The sequence below is a fragment of the Lepus europaeus genome, chromosome 1, assembly GCF_033115175.1.
Source record: "Lepus europaeus isolate LE1 chromosome 1, mLepTim1.pri, whole genome shotgun sequence".
NCBI lineage: Eukaryota > Metazoa > Chordata > Mammalia > Lagomorpha > Leporidae > Lepus > Lepus europaeus.
The window spans coordinates 15045517-15058524 of NC_084827.1; the positions used below are offsets into that span (position 1 = coordinate 15045517).

General features: G+C 42.4%; 1 protein-coding gene across 2 annotated transcripts in view; it reads right to left on the reverse strand.

Moving 5' to 3' along the window:
• Positions 1–13008, reverse strand: part of EXOC4 (exocyst complex component 4) — an 862020-nt gene that overhangs the window by 150824 nt on the left and 698188 nt on the right. For both annotated transcript variants that reach the window (XM_062198862.1, XM_062198781.1), the window contains exon 13: positions 10098–10253. In XM_062198862.1, coding sequence (XP_062054846.1) covers positions 10098–10253 — 156 coding nt within the window. The remainder of the gene's footprint in view (positions 1–10097; positions 10254–13008) is intronic.

The window sequence follows — 13008 nt, forward strand, 5'->3', positions numbered from 1 at the left end:
CGGCACCGTGGCACAGTAGGTTAATCCTCCTCCTGCAGCGCCGGCATCCCATATGGGCACCGGTTCTAGTCCTGGCTGCCCCTCTTCCAATCCAGCTCTCTACTGTGGCCTGGAAAAGCAGTAGAAGATGGCCCAAGTCCTTGGGCCCCTGCACCCATGTGGGAGACCCAGAAGAAGCTCCTGGCTTTGGATCAGTGCAGCTCCAGCTGTTGTTGCCATCTGGGGAGTGAGCCAATGGACGGAAGACCTCTTTCTGTCTCTCCCTCTCACTGTCTGAAACTCTACCTCTCAAATAAATAAAGAAAGTCTTTAAAAACAAAAACGTCGGCAGTGGCATGGCCAATCACCTTGACCACCTGGGAAAATGTTTTGCTATTATTTAATTGTGTCGACATTATAGATTCATAAAATAACAGAAAGCAGTCGTAATGAATGCACCACTCACTTGATTCTCCAGGAAATAACTATTCTAAATAGCTCAATAACTACAAGTAGCTGACACATGTCCTGCACTTTCTCTCCCCTGTGCAGGACTTCCACGGCCTCATCTAGAACCTGTGCAGTCTGCCTGATACCATTTTTATATTTTACTCCCCCCACCCCCTTCTTCCTTTCCCTTGGACCTCGAGTGTTCCTTTTTCCTTTGCTGTGACTGGGACAGCAAATAACTGAAAGGAAAACAAACCAAGCAGTCTTTAAAGCACCTGGTCTCAGCGCATTATCCCACCCCTCTCCTCATCCCCAAGCTATAGCTGTATGTTCTTTTTAGCAACTTGTTATTAGAAGGGAGAGAACTCACAGTAACAGAACACATTGAACACGATACAATGAATACCAGTGAAAACAAACAGGATCTAGAGTAAAGATGCCTCTATGATGAATGTCTGAAACATCAGCAGAAAATGACTCAAAGAATATTCAAGATTATCATGACCAACAAAAATACAAATTCCTGATCCTTTCTAGGCTAGCCAATCATAGCATGGTGACTCTGAGAGCTGTGCTATCTGTTCAAATCCTAGCTCTGTCTTCAGAGGCTCTGTGAATGTGGGGAGAGCTATTTACTCTCCCTCTACCTCACTTTACTAATCTATAGCATGGAAATAAAGATAACACCCGAAATCCCCAATGTGGCAGTACGGGTAGGCACTGTGAACTCTTACTGTTGTGACTACACAGTCCACCCAAGACTTAATTCTCTTTTTCTTTAAGATTTATTTATTAACTTATTTGAAAGTCAGAATTATAGAGGAGGGAGGGGGAGAGAGAAGGAGAGGGAGAGGGAGAGGGGGAGAGAGAAGGAGAAGGAGAGGGAGAGGGAGAGTGAGAGAGTGGGAGAGTGGGAGTGGGAGAGTGGGAGAGAGGGAGAGAGGGAGAGAGGGAGAGAGGGAGAGAGGGAGAGAGGGAGAGAGGGACAGAGATCTTCTGTCCACTAGTTCAGTCCCCAAATAGCTGCAATGGCTGGGGCTGGGCCATACTGAAGCCTGGAGCAAGGAATTTCTTCCAGGTCTCCTATGTAGGTACAGGGGCCTAAGCACTTGATCCATCCTCTACTGATTTCCCAGGTGCATTAGCAAGGAGCTGGATTGGAAGTGGAACAGCTGGGACTCGAACCAATGCCTGTATGGGATGCCGGCACTACAGCCGGCAGCTTTACCCATTATGCCACAGCACTGGGCCTAAGACTTAATCTTTATCATTCACCTTCCTGCCTGCTGCAATGCAAGACTAAGTTGTAGGTTTTCTATATTGTTTGGCTCTTATCACTTGAAAACTCTGGTCCTGACATGCCAATCACACCTATCCATCTAAGGACTTGCAAATTTGGCCCCATAGAAACGATTCTTTTAAAAATTTTAAGAGAATCATTGGGGCAAGCTGGGGAGGGGTGGGCAGGGGAGAGACAGACTAGTTCAACCCCCAAACGCCCACAACAGCTAGGGCCGGGCCGGGCTGAAGGCAGGAGTCAGGAACTCAATTTCCACCTCCGACGTGGATTGTAGGGACCCAAGGACTTGAGCCATCACCTGCTGCTTTCCAGGATATGCGTTAGCAAGAAACTGGAGTCAGGAGCCAGAGCCAGGACCGGAAGCCAGGAGCTCCAACGTCAGATGCCAGAGTTTTGAGTGGCATTTTAACCACTACACCGAAGTCCACCTCCCCATCCAAGAAATGATTCTTACTCTTTGAAATCCAGGGCTTCTGGGTGAGATGGGAGCTGTTTTTCTTTTTCTTTTTTTTTTTTTTTGACAGGCAGAGTGGACAGTGAGAGAGAGACAGAGAGAAAGGTCTTCCTTTTGCCGTTGGTTCACCCTCCAATGGCCGCCGCGGTAGCGCGCTGCGGCCGGCGCACCGCGCTGATCCGATAGCAGGAGCCAGGTGCTTCTCCTGGTCTCCCATGGGGTGCAGGGCCCAAGCACTTGGGCCATCCTCCACTGCACTCCCGGGCCACAGCAGAGAGCTGGCCTGGAAGAGGGGCAACCGGGACAGGATCGGTGCCCCGACCGGGACTAGAACCCGGTGTGCCGGCGCCGCTAGGCGGAGGATTAGCCTATTGAGCCGCGGCGCCGGCCCAGGGAGCTGTTTTTCTAATACACATGACCTGCACGGCTTCCAGAGCACCCTCCCGTCTTTTTCTTTTTACTCCTCCTAATACCTTGCCCTCTGTTAATCATATCTCCATAAAGCAGGGCTGTCTTTTATCAGCAGCTTGTCATTGATCTCAAAAGGATAAACATATACATACATGTGACAGGTGCAAAGACAATGGGCTAGAAAGCCCGCTTTCAGCTTCTCTGGGAACAAAAGGATATTTGTTATTTTTTTTTTTTCCTCTTGAAGCCCTGGCTTGGCCTATTTTCCCCCTGTATTCAAAGTTAACCCTGGAAAAATACATTTTATTTTTTAGTTAAAAAACAAGAAGAGAAAAGGGCCTCGATTGGTAATGAAGGGAACATAACCTTTATTCAGAGCAAAGGGCGCCGGATTCTATATTCATCTGCACGCAAACAGCCCTCTGGGCTCTAAAAACTAATTACAGGCGGAGTGTGACTTCTGAATGTTTTTGGCTCGTGTCTTGTTCTGTGGTACCTTAATATACCTCATCAAGGCTCACTGCCAACCGCCACAGTGGGATATCAATAAAGAGGGAGGCCTTACTTATCTGCTTTTTTTACTTTTAATTTTTAAACATTATAGAAAATGGGACAGGTTAAGAGGAATGAACCAATCACATATAAAACAAAGCAGATCTAAAACATTTTTCTTCTGGTAAAGCAATGTTGTTTTTCCAACCATATCTACGTGCAGAACTTTGGCTAAATCTCTCAGGCACAGCGTTCAGCACAAGAAACCAGTGACTATGATGAAATTTGTGCAACAATGGAAGACAGGCAAAACTAAACAATGATGATAAAAGGCTGAATAGTGATTACTATAAGAGCAGGACTTTCTTGGGGGGCAACACCCTGAAATCTAGTGTTTGATCTCGATGGTTAGAATCATTCCTGGCATTTCACTGAATTATACAGATCACACTTCGTGCATATTATAACTCAACAAAAAAACCTAAGAAATATTTGCACAACTTTTTCCCTTTAGTTTAAGATGTTGAGTGACACCATTCAGCAAGCAATCAAGAGGGAAGACAGCTAGGACCTTAATTCTAGCTGTTCTAAAACAGAAGGGGGAGGTAGTATGTGAAAGTTCATCTCTCTGGGTCAGCATTTCGTGCTCTAGAGTAGGGTGAGGCACTATCCCCTGGAACTCTAAGCTACTGGAGATAAATAATAAGACAGACTGAGGCGACATCTGCAAGCACAACATAGATTTAAGGAGTTACAGAATAATAAGCTCAGGAACAGCTCCTACGATGTAACCTGCAACGCTGGGGAACAGGATTATCCTCCGGAAAGTTCTTCTAACGTAATTCCCAAGGTTATTAGCTGTGGCTAAATGAGGACACTCAGGGAAAAAGAGTGGGAATCTGCTTATACCGAGACCTCTTAAAACTTCGGCAGCAGCACATATGACGCTGACAACATGAGAGAAGACGGCCTTGTGGCCTGTCCTCTGCTTGCTTGGGGCTCTAATCAATGGATCTCTCAATCATTCTTTACCTCTCCGGACAGAAAAGACCAGGCAGCAATGCAGCACTCTGATGGCCGTGACAATGTGATCTGAATGAAAGGAAGCGTGCACAACGGGAATAGGAAATAAAAATGCAAGTTTATAATTTATCTCAGATGCTGGGGAAAATAAATTCAACACAACAAAGGCTACAGAGGAAAACATTCTGTGACTTCAATATGAGCAAAGTTTTTTTTTTTTTTTTTTTAAACAGGATACAAAATGTGTTATCTTCAAAAGATAGTAATTTGGGGCTTACTAAGTCTGTTTGGTAAAATGTATTGTTAGGAGAGCAAAAGGCAATGTGTAGAGTGGGAGATCTATCCTTCTAACCATCTTTCTATCAAATGATCAACTTATTGTTTATGTATTTATGATCTGATTGATCATCTGTAGATAATTGATCAATCTGTTATTTAAAAACTACTGATTATTAGAGGAGCTAAGAAAGGTGCTGTCTAAGCTACAATTAAGTTTTCTGATTGAGAGGCAAATAGAACCTGATAGAAGGGGCTTGATAATAATCTGTTGGGCTTTAGGCCTTGTAAGTTAAGAGGCCCAGACCTATCTATCTCTTCACATGGGGTATATCCTAAGGGAGGTGTGAACCTCCTAGGGAAAGGCACTCTGTTGACTTTCATTACTTGGCTGGGCTGGGAGGAGAGCTGGCCAGGTAAAGGCAGAGGGCATCTCTAACAAGAAATTTACAGTTCTGCCTGCAATGTTGCTGACCCTACTTGACCATCCCCTCAGCTGCAGTGGTCACTTTGGAAGTTGGGCTGAGTGAAGGGCTTTTCAGCTTAGAGCCAATAAGATCTGTGGCTCTGACCTGGGCATCCTTCGACTCCAGGGCAGGTCCATTTCCAGTGATCCAACTCTTGGCAGAGCTGCCAGGGCTCTTCACAAGCTGACTTCTGCTGAAGCCCAGGCTTACCACATTGAAAGCCACTGCAGTGGACTGGCCTGTTGGGTCTCCTTGAGGGCAGATCACTGTACAGATCAGCCATTAATAGGCCTGCCACCCATTGCTTCTGATGCCGAGCTTTCTTTTCCTCCTGGTTTGTGTTAAAGCAGACCAGAGGATGCAAGTCAAGGGAGTGCCCGTGTCCCATCTCTAACCTTCGGTGGCCTGAACTACAAGTCTATAGTCACAGGCATGTTCTGTAGTAGTTTTTCTAAAGTAGACAATGCCCATGAGGAAAATTATATTCTCACTTTAAAACTTTCTTTCCCTTTGGTCTGAAAGGGAGGTTTTTTCTACTTACTGCTTACTTCGCTGATGGCGAAGTGGATCTAGCTATGAGATTATTATTTAAGTTCTTGTAGCTTAGACAGCACCTTTCTTAGCTCCTCTAATAATGACTCTGTCCTTTGTTCTAGACCATGTCTAGTGCACTTGGGCCTCATTTCTTTGTAATCATAACCTCTACCACCAATGGCTCTACTCCCAACCTGTGTGTACTGATGGTCCTCTTCCCCACTTAATGCTGTATAATTGTTCAAACCTGGGAAATGCCACTCTTAGGATCATTGGTTACTATCCTCACTCTGTCTTTTATGGCCTTGTCTAAATATGATCAGAGTCGGCAAACTTGGAAGGCTTCCATAGCCTTGGCAACTCATGACGACAGCCTAGGATGGTTACTGGCGCCATAAACTAGAGTGTCAATTTGTTGGGTCAACAACAGGAGCCACTGTGCACTTGCTCCTCATGTGGGATCTCTGTCCTTAATGTGCTGTACATTTTGATTTAATGCTATAACTAGTAATCAAACAGTATGTTTCACTTTGTGTTTCTATGTTGGTGCAAATAGTTGGAATCTTTATACTAAATTGATCTTCTGTATATAAAGAGAATTGAAAATGAATCTTGATGCAAATGGAAAGGGAGAGGGAGCGGGAGTGGGGAGGGTTGCAGGTGGGAGGGAAGTTATGGGAGGGGGAAGCCATTGTAATCCATAAGCTGTACACTGGAAATTTATATTCATTAAATAAAAGTTAAAAAAAAATAAAAATAAAAAAAATAAAATTACTGTATCAAGTATCTCAGACAAAAAAAAAAAACTACTGATTATCTATCACAAAGGAGTCACATGTAGGATATGAAGAATTCCTCATAAGCAACAGACAAAGTACAAACTAATTAAGGTTGGAAAATAGATTTAAAAAGCTATGATATAAAAGAGGCCTAGCCCTAGCTATTGCAAATGGAAAATTTCCTTCTTTGCGTCACTCTGCCTTTTAAATTATAAGAATAAAATAATTTTTAAAATAAATCTTTTATTTCTTATTCTTAACAGATCTGACAGGAAATGGTTTATTAAATATTATAAAAGAAACACTAGGTTTAGGGGCTGGCACTGTGACGCTGCAGGTTAAGCCACCGCCTGCAATGCCAGCATCCCATATGGGTGCCAGTTCCAAGTCCTGGCTGCTCCACTTCCAATCCAGCCCCCTGCTAATGCACCAGGGAACACAATGGAAGATGTCACAAGTACTTGGACCCCTGCCACCTGCGTGGGAGACCCAGAAGAAGCTCCCGGCTGCTAGATTCAGCCTGACCGAGCCTTAGCCGTTGCAACCATTTGGGAAATATCCAGCAGATGGAAGATGAATTTCTCTCTCTCTCTCTCTGTAATTCTGCCTCTCAAATAAATAAATCTTTATAGAAAGAAATACTAGATTTAGTGATTAAGCTTACAGCTAAGTAAACTGAATATAGCAATGCTACAAGGGATGGAGGGAACAATTAGAAATACTTTGTTATGAGGTACTTGCATTACCAACTCTGTGCTGTAGCATTATTTAAAAGTGGAGTTGGATTTGTTGTAAATGCACACTGTAAGGCAGGGAGTAAAAACAGAAGTATAATGTATAGTCTAAAAGAGGAGGGAAAAATTGAATCATACAAAGTATTAATGAGAGAAAGCAGAAAAAAATATCCATAGAAGGAAAAAAATTAAAGTGGACTTCATTAAAATTAGAAATTTCAGTTATACAAAAGAGACTGAAAAAGATGAAGACAGGCCACAAACTGGGACAAAAATATATATATATATATTTTTGACAGGCAGAGTGGACAGTGAGAGAGAGACAGAGAGAAAGGTCTTCCTTTTGCCGTTGGTTCACCCTCCAATGGCCGCCGCGGTTGGCGCGCTGCAGCCGGCGCACCGCGCTGATCCGATGGCAGGAGCCAGGTGCTTCTCCTGGTCTCCCATGGGGTGCAGGACCCAAGCACTTGGGCCATCCTCCACTGCACTCCCTAGCCACAGCAGAGAGCTGGCCTGGAAGAGGGGCAACCGGGACAGGATCGGTGCCCCGACCGGGACTAGAACCCGGTGTGCCGGCGCTGCAAGGCGGAGGATTAGCCTAGTGAGCCACAGAGCCGGCCGGGACAAAAATATTTTTAAAATATCTGTCAGATAAAAGAGTGGTATCCAAAATATACAAAGCACTCTGAATATTCAAAAATAAGAAAACACAACAATTAAAAAGTGGGCAAGGGGCCAGCACTGTGGCGCAGTGGGTTAACTCCCTGGCCTGAAGCTCCGGCATCCTACATGGGCACTGGTTTGAGACTCAGCTGCTCAACTTCCAATCCAGCTCTCTGCTGTGGCCTGGGAAAGCAGTGGAAGATGGCCCATGTCCTTGGGCCCCTGCACCAGCATGGGAGACTCAGAAGAGGTTCCTGGCTCCTGGCTTTATAGATCAGCGCAGCTCCAATTGGGGAATGAACCATCGGATGGAAGACCTCTCTCTCTCTCTCTCTCTCTCTCTCTCTCTCCCTCCCTCCCTCCCTCTCTGCGTAACTCTGACTTTCAAATAAATAAATAAATTTTTAACAAAAAAAAAAGAGGGGTTACACAAGAAAGTGGGCAAAAGATCTGAATAGATACCCTAGCAAAGACAGATAGATTGCAAATAAGCATATGAAGAGACACTCAACATCATGCCATTAAGAACTGCAAATTAAAATGATGATTTAGTACAATACATTTATTAGAATAACCAAAATCTAAACAGTGACAGCACCAGAGGCTGGTGAAGCTATGGAGCAATGGGCGCTCCTTTTCACTACTGATGGGAATGCAAAATGACGCAGCCACTGTGGAAGACAGCACTTGGCAGTTTTTTATGACATCAAACACGTTCCTGCTCTAGGACCAGTAATCACATTCCTTGGTATTCACCCAAATGTGCTGAAAACTGACATTCACAAAAACCTGCACGTGAATACTTAGAACAGCTCTATCCATAACTGTCGACACTTGGAAGCTCCAAGATCTCCTTCAATAGGTGAATGAACTAAACAGAGTGGAGTACATCCCTAAAGTGGGATTTGATTCAGAGATAAAAAGAAATGAGCTCTAATGCCACAAAGAGAGAGAAAACAAGTTACACATTGACAAGCCAAAGAAGTCGCTCTGAAAAGGCAACAGTCAACATACTTCCAACCATGTGACATTCTAGAAAAGGCAAAACTATGGAAATAGAAAAATATCATCAGTTGTTACTGGTGCGAAAGGAAAAAGAAAAGGGGTGATCAGGACAAGCCGGGGGCTGTCAGCACAGAGCAGCTATTACTCTGCACAGCACCACAGTGGTGGATATATGCTGTGGACATTTCACACAGGATGCAAGCACAAAGAATGAACCTAACGGAGGGATCCATACTATCTCATCCACTGCAATGAACACATCACACTAATGAGCAAGGTATATAACGTAGGAAATGGCTGGGGGGAGGAGGCTAAGGGGACGCATGGGAACTCTCTCTACTTCCTGCTCTATTTTCCTATAAACTTAACACCGTTCCCACTAGAATGAAGTCTATTAATTAAAAAAGAAGCTATATATGTATGTGTGTATATATATACACACACTTATATATGTATATACAAATTATATCTATGTAGACATATAGAGAGAGAGCAAGCATACACAGTATTCTCATGTTAATGAAACTGACTGGTTTCTCTGAGAGAATGAGAATAATAGGAAGAGTTTAGGTTAGATTACATGTGAACTTTTAAGTATCATGATTTTGAGAAAGTTTCAAATGACACAACAGATTGTTTTTACAATAAAGTGTTGGTAAAAATACAGCACCATAAAGGATGAACACAGTTAATTTTAGTAGTAAAGATTTATCTACCCTAACAGTCCACATTCTGTCGAATGTCCCCCATTGCTATGACAAATCACAAGTGAAATACTGGCTGGTTCTTTTCTTTCTCTTTCGGTCTCTGGTCCTTTACAGTTCTTCCATTTCATTTTTTAGCATTTATTCATTTATTTGGGTAGGTAAGAGATAATAACAATAAATGTAGTTTTAAGATGACGAAGCTTCACTACCACTGTGTTTCTACTTTTTGTAGTTGTAAAGTAACAGGGGAAAATATTTCACTGTGTCAAGCCAGCCATCTAGAAACCAATAGCTTCATCAAATTCGGCCACATTTTCATGGCTAAATAACAAAGTTAAACTGCACCAAGGTAAATGCTGAGTGCTAAAAGTTGAAAAGGAGGCCTTGTTTATGGCCCAAGAAATCAATGCGTCTATACAAGCATGGGCAGCAAATGATGTGCTCCAGAAAGTCCAACTAGCAGGTCCATGAACAGAACACATAAGAACAAAGGTAATGTCCTCTAGGTGGACCGGAACATTGCTGTCACATTTGTAGGGTTCAGCCCCTAATTGGGCCAATACAACTTATCTGAATAGATGGACGAACCTCATTTTCCATCAAGAGGGGAGAATGACCTGTACATTAAACGATGTTTTGATGTGATTTGTCAATACCCCCCATGAGCTCAAAGACAACGTACATGGGAAATGAGGCGAAGCAGGATGAAAACAGATTTTACCAAGTTCAAAGCACTTCTGCCAGATGTGGAGAATTGGCCAAAGTTTCCTCTCCAGAGGATTTAGCTGAGCGGGTATTGCCGCTCAGAGAGCGGACCTCCTACCTTACGAAGTCTTCCTCCTCTTCTCTCTTCGGCCGCAGCTGTTTGGGCTGGGCCATGTTAATCCAGTTGGGTAGCGATTTCAAGAGTCTGCTGATGTCGTCATCTTTTGCCCAAGACGCACTGATGACAAGCTTCTCTTCGGACTGGACAATGCTCCTAAACACAGCCAACAGAAGAGACACCTTAGCACAACACTAGCTTTTTTATTTTATGAAAAATGAGTGTCACACGGATCTCTGTTATTAATATAATCCATTATCTGAATTGAAAACACTGATATCAATTAATAGGTTGCATTACTGGAAAACATCACCTCTAGGTTTTGTTCTTAGTTTCTTAATTAATGAGTAATCATGACAACTGATAATATCAATTATTGCCTCATATCATAATTAATCCCTTAGCATAAACAAAAGTGAATGGTAAATTTTAGGGCATATTTCAAGAAAATGTTAAATAAATAAAAAGTAGGGTAACCATGTAAAAGAACACTGTTAGAAGAGGGAGTCAGGTATAACAGTTAGGATACTGCTTGGCAAAAGAAACAGGAAAGTGAAGAGGCAACCGACAGAATGGGAGAAAATATTTGCAAACTACACAACTGATAAAGGATTAATAACCAGAATCTATAAAGAGGTCAAGAAACTCCACAGTAACAAAACAAACAACCCAGATAAGAGATGGGCCAAGGACCTTAACAGACATTTTTCAAAAGAGGAAATCCAAATGGCCAACAGACACATGAAAAAATGCTCAGGATCAGTAGCCATCAGGGAAATGCAAATCAAAACCACAGTGCTTCACCTCACCCCAGGTAGAGTGGCCCTCATACAGAAATCCACAAAAAAACAAATGCTGGAGAGGATGTGGGGAAAAGGGCACTCTAACTCACTGTTGGTGGGAATGCAAACTGGTAAAGCCACTGTGGAAAACAATATGGAGATACCTCAAAAATCTGAATACAGACCAACCATATGACCCAGCCATCCCACTCCTGGGAATTTACCCAAGGGAAATGAATTCAGTAAACAAAAGAACTATCTGCACCTCCATGTTTACTGCTGTTCAATTCACAATAGCTAAGGCATGGAAGCAATCTAAATGCCTATCAACCGAAGACTGGATAAAGAAATTGTGGGATATGTGCACTATGGAATACTACACAGCAGTAAAAAAGGATGAAATCTGATCATCTGCAACAAAATGGAGCAAGCTGGAAAACCTCATACTTAGTGAAATAACCCAGTCCCAAAGAGACAAATACCATATATTCTCCCTGATTTGGGAGAATAGCATGCCTAAAATGAAAGCTACAGAAGCAAAATTGTCACTTTTAGAATCAATGTCTTCAATAGTCCTTGACCTGACTGTTGAGGGACAGTTTATCATTGTTACTTTTTACTGTGTATATCCTCTTTGTTTTGTTTGGTTGGTTTTTTCTGTTTCCTTTCTTTCTCTCTCTTTTCTCTTCTTCATACTATATGCTGAACTCTCTATGTAACATAGAGTTTAAGGCAATTAGAAAAAGATCCCAGTTAAAAATAAGAGGGGGAATAAGAGATGGAGGAGGCAGTCTATAACTGTAAAACAGTCTAGTTCTGCATACAGTCATACAGACTTAACTCTCAGGATACAGCCTAAGAACTTGTCATGGGGCTCCAAACCCATAAAAATCAGTGATATAAATGCCGTCTTCACTGTTAAAATGATCATATTAAACATTAAAGGCAACATATAGATTGGTCTAAGTTTAAAAGTGATCATATATCTGGTTAAAAAGCCCATGAGAGTTTCTCAGGCGTGGAAAGCCAAGACACTGTGGCAAAAAATGACCTAAATGAAAGATCTCTGTGAGTGAGATCCCAGCGCAAAGAATGGGCCATCAAAGAAGGAGATACCTTTCTCTGAAGGGAGGAGAGAACTTCCAATTTGATTATGGCCTTTTCTAAATAATGTCAAAGTTTGTGAACTCAAGTAGCTTCCATAGCCTTGGCAGTTCATGATAAGAGCCTCGGGTGATTACTGACATCATAAATAAGAGTGTCAATTGTTAAATCAACAACAGGAATCACTGTGCACTTGTTCCCCATGTAGGATCTCTGTCCTTAATGTGTTGTACTATGAGAATTAACGGTAAAACTAGTCTTGAAACAGTACTTTATACTTTGTGTGTCTGTGTGGGTGCAAATTGTTGAAATCTTTACTGAGTATATACTAAATTGATCTTCTATATAATTAAAAATGATTCTTAATGAAGAATGGAATAGGAGAGAGAGTGGGAGATGGGATGGTTTATGGGTGAGAGGGTGGTTACGGGGGAAAAACTGTTATAATCCAAAAGTTGTACTTTTGAAATTTATATTTATTAAATAAAAGTTTTCTAAAGAATGTGATCATATAAATAACATCAAGTACCAGGTAAAAATAATAGAATTTAAAAGGAAGGAAAGTCCAACATGAGAAGCAGTCCACATAGCAGACTCCTAGAATGACATTCACTCTAAATAACACTCTGACCTCAGAATCAACCCTTAAGGCTTCCTGGTTGGGCTGAAAGGCCTGCGAGAGCATTTCAGGCATGGAAAGACAAGAATCTGTGACAAAAAAATATCCTATACAGAGGATCTCTGTGATACCTCAGTGGAAAGAAAGGGTCAACAAAGAAGGATATACTCTTCACTGAAGGGAGGCGAGAACATCTGCTTTGCTTATGGCCATGTCCAAATACCGATGGAGTCTATGGTCACAAAAGGCTTCCACAGCCTTGGCAGCCCATGGCAAGAGCCTTGGATGATCACTGATGTCATAAAAAAAGAGTGTTAATTGTTAAAGGAACAACAGAAGTCACTGTGCACTTGCTCCCCATGTAGGACTTCATGCCCTAATGAGTTGTAATTTGAGAATCGACTGC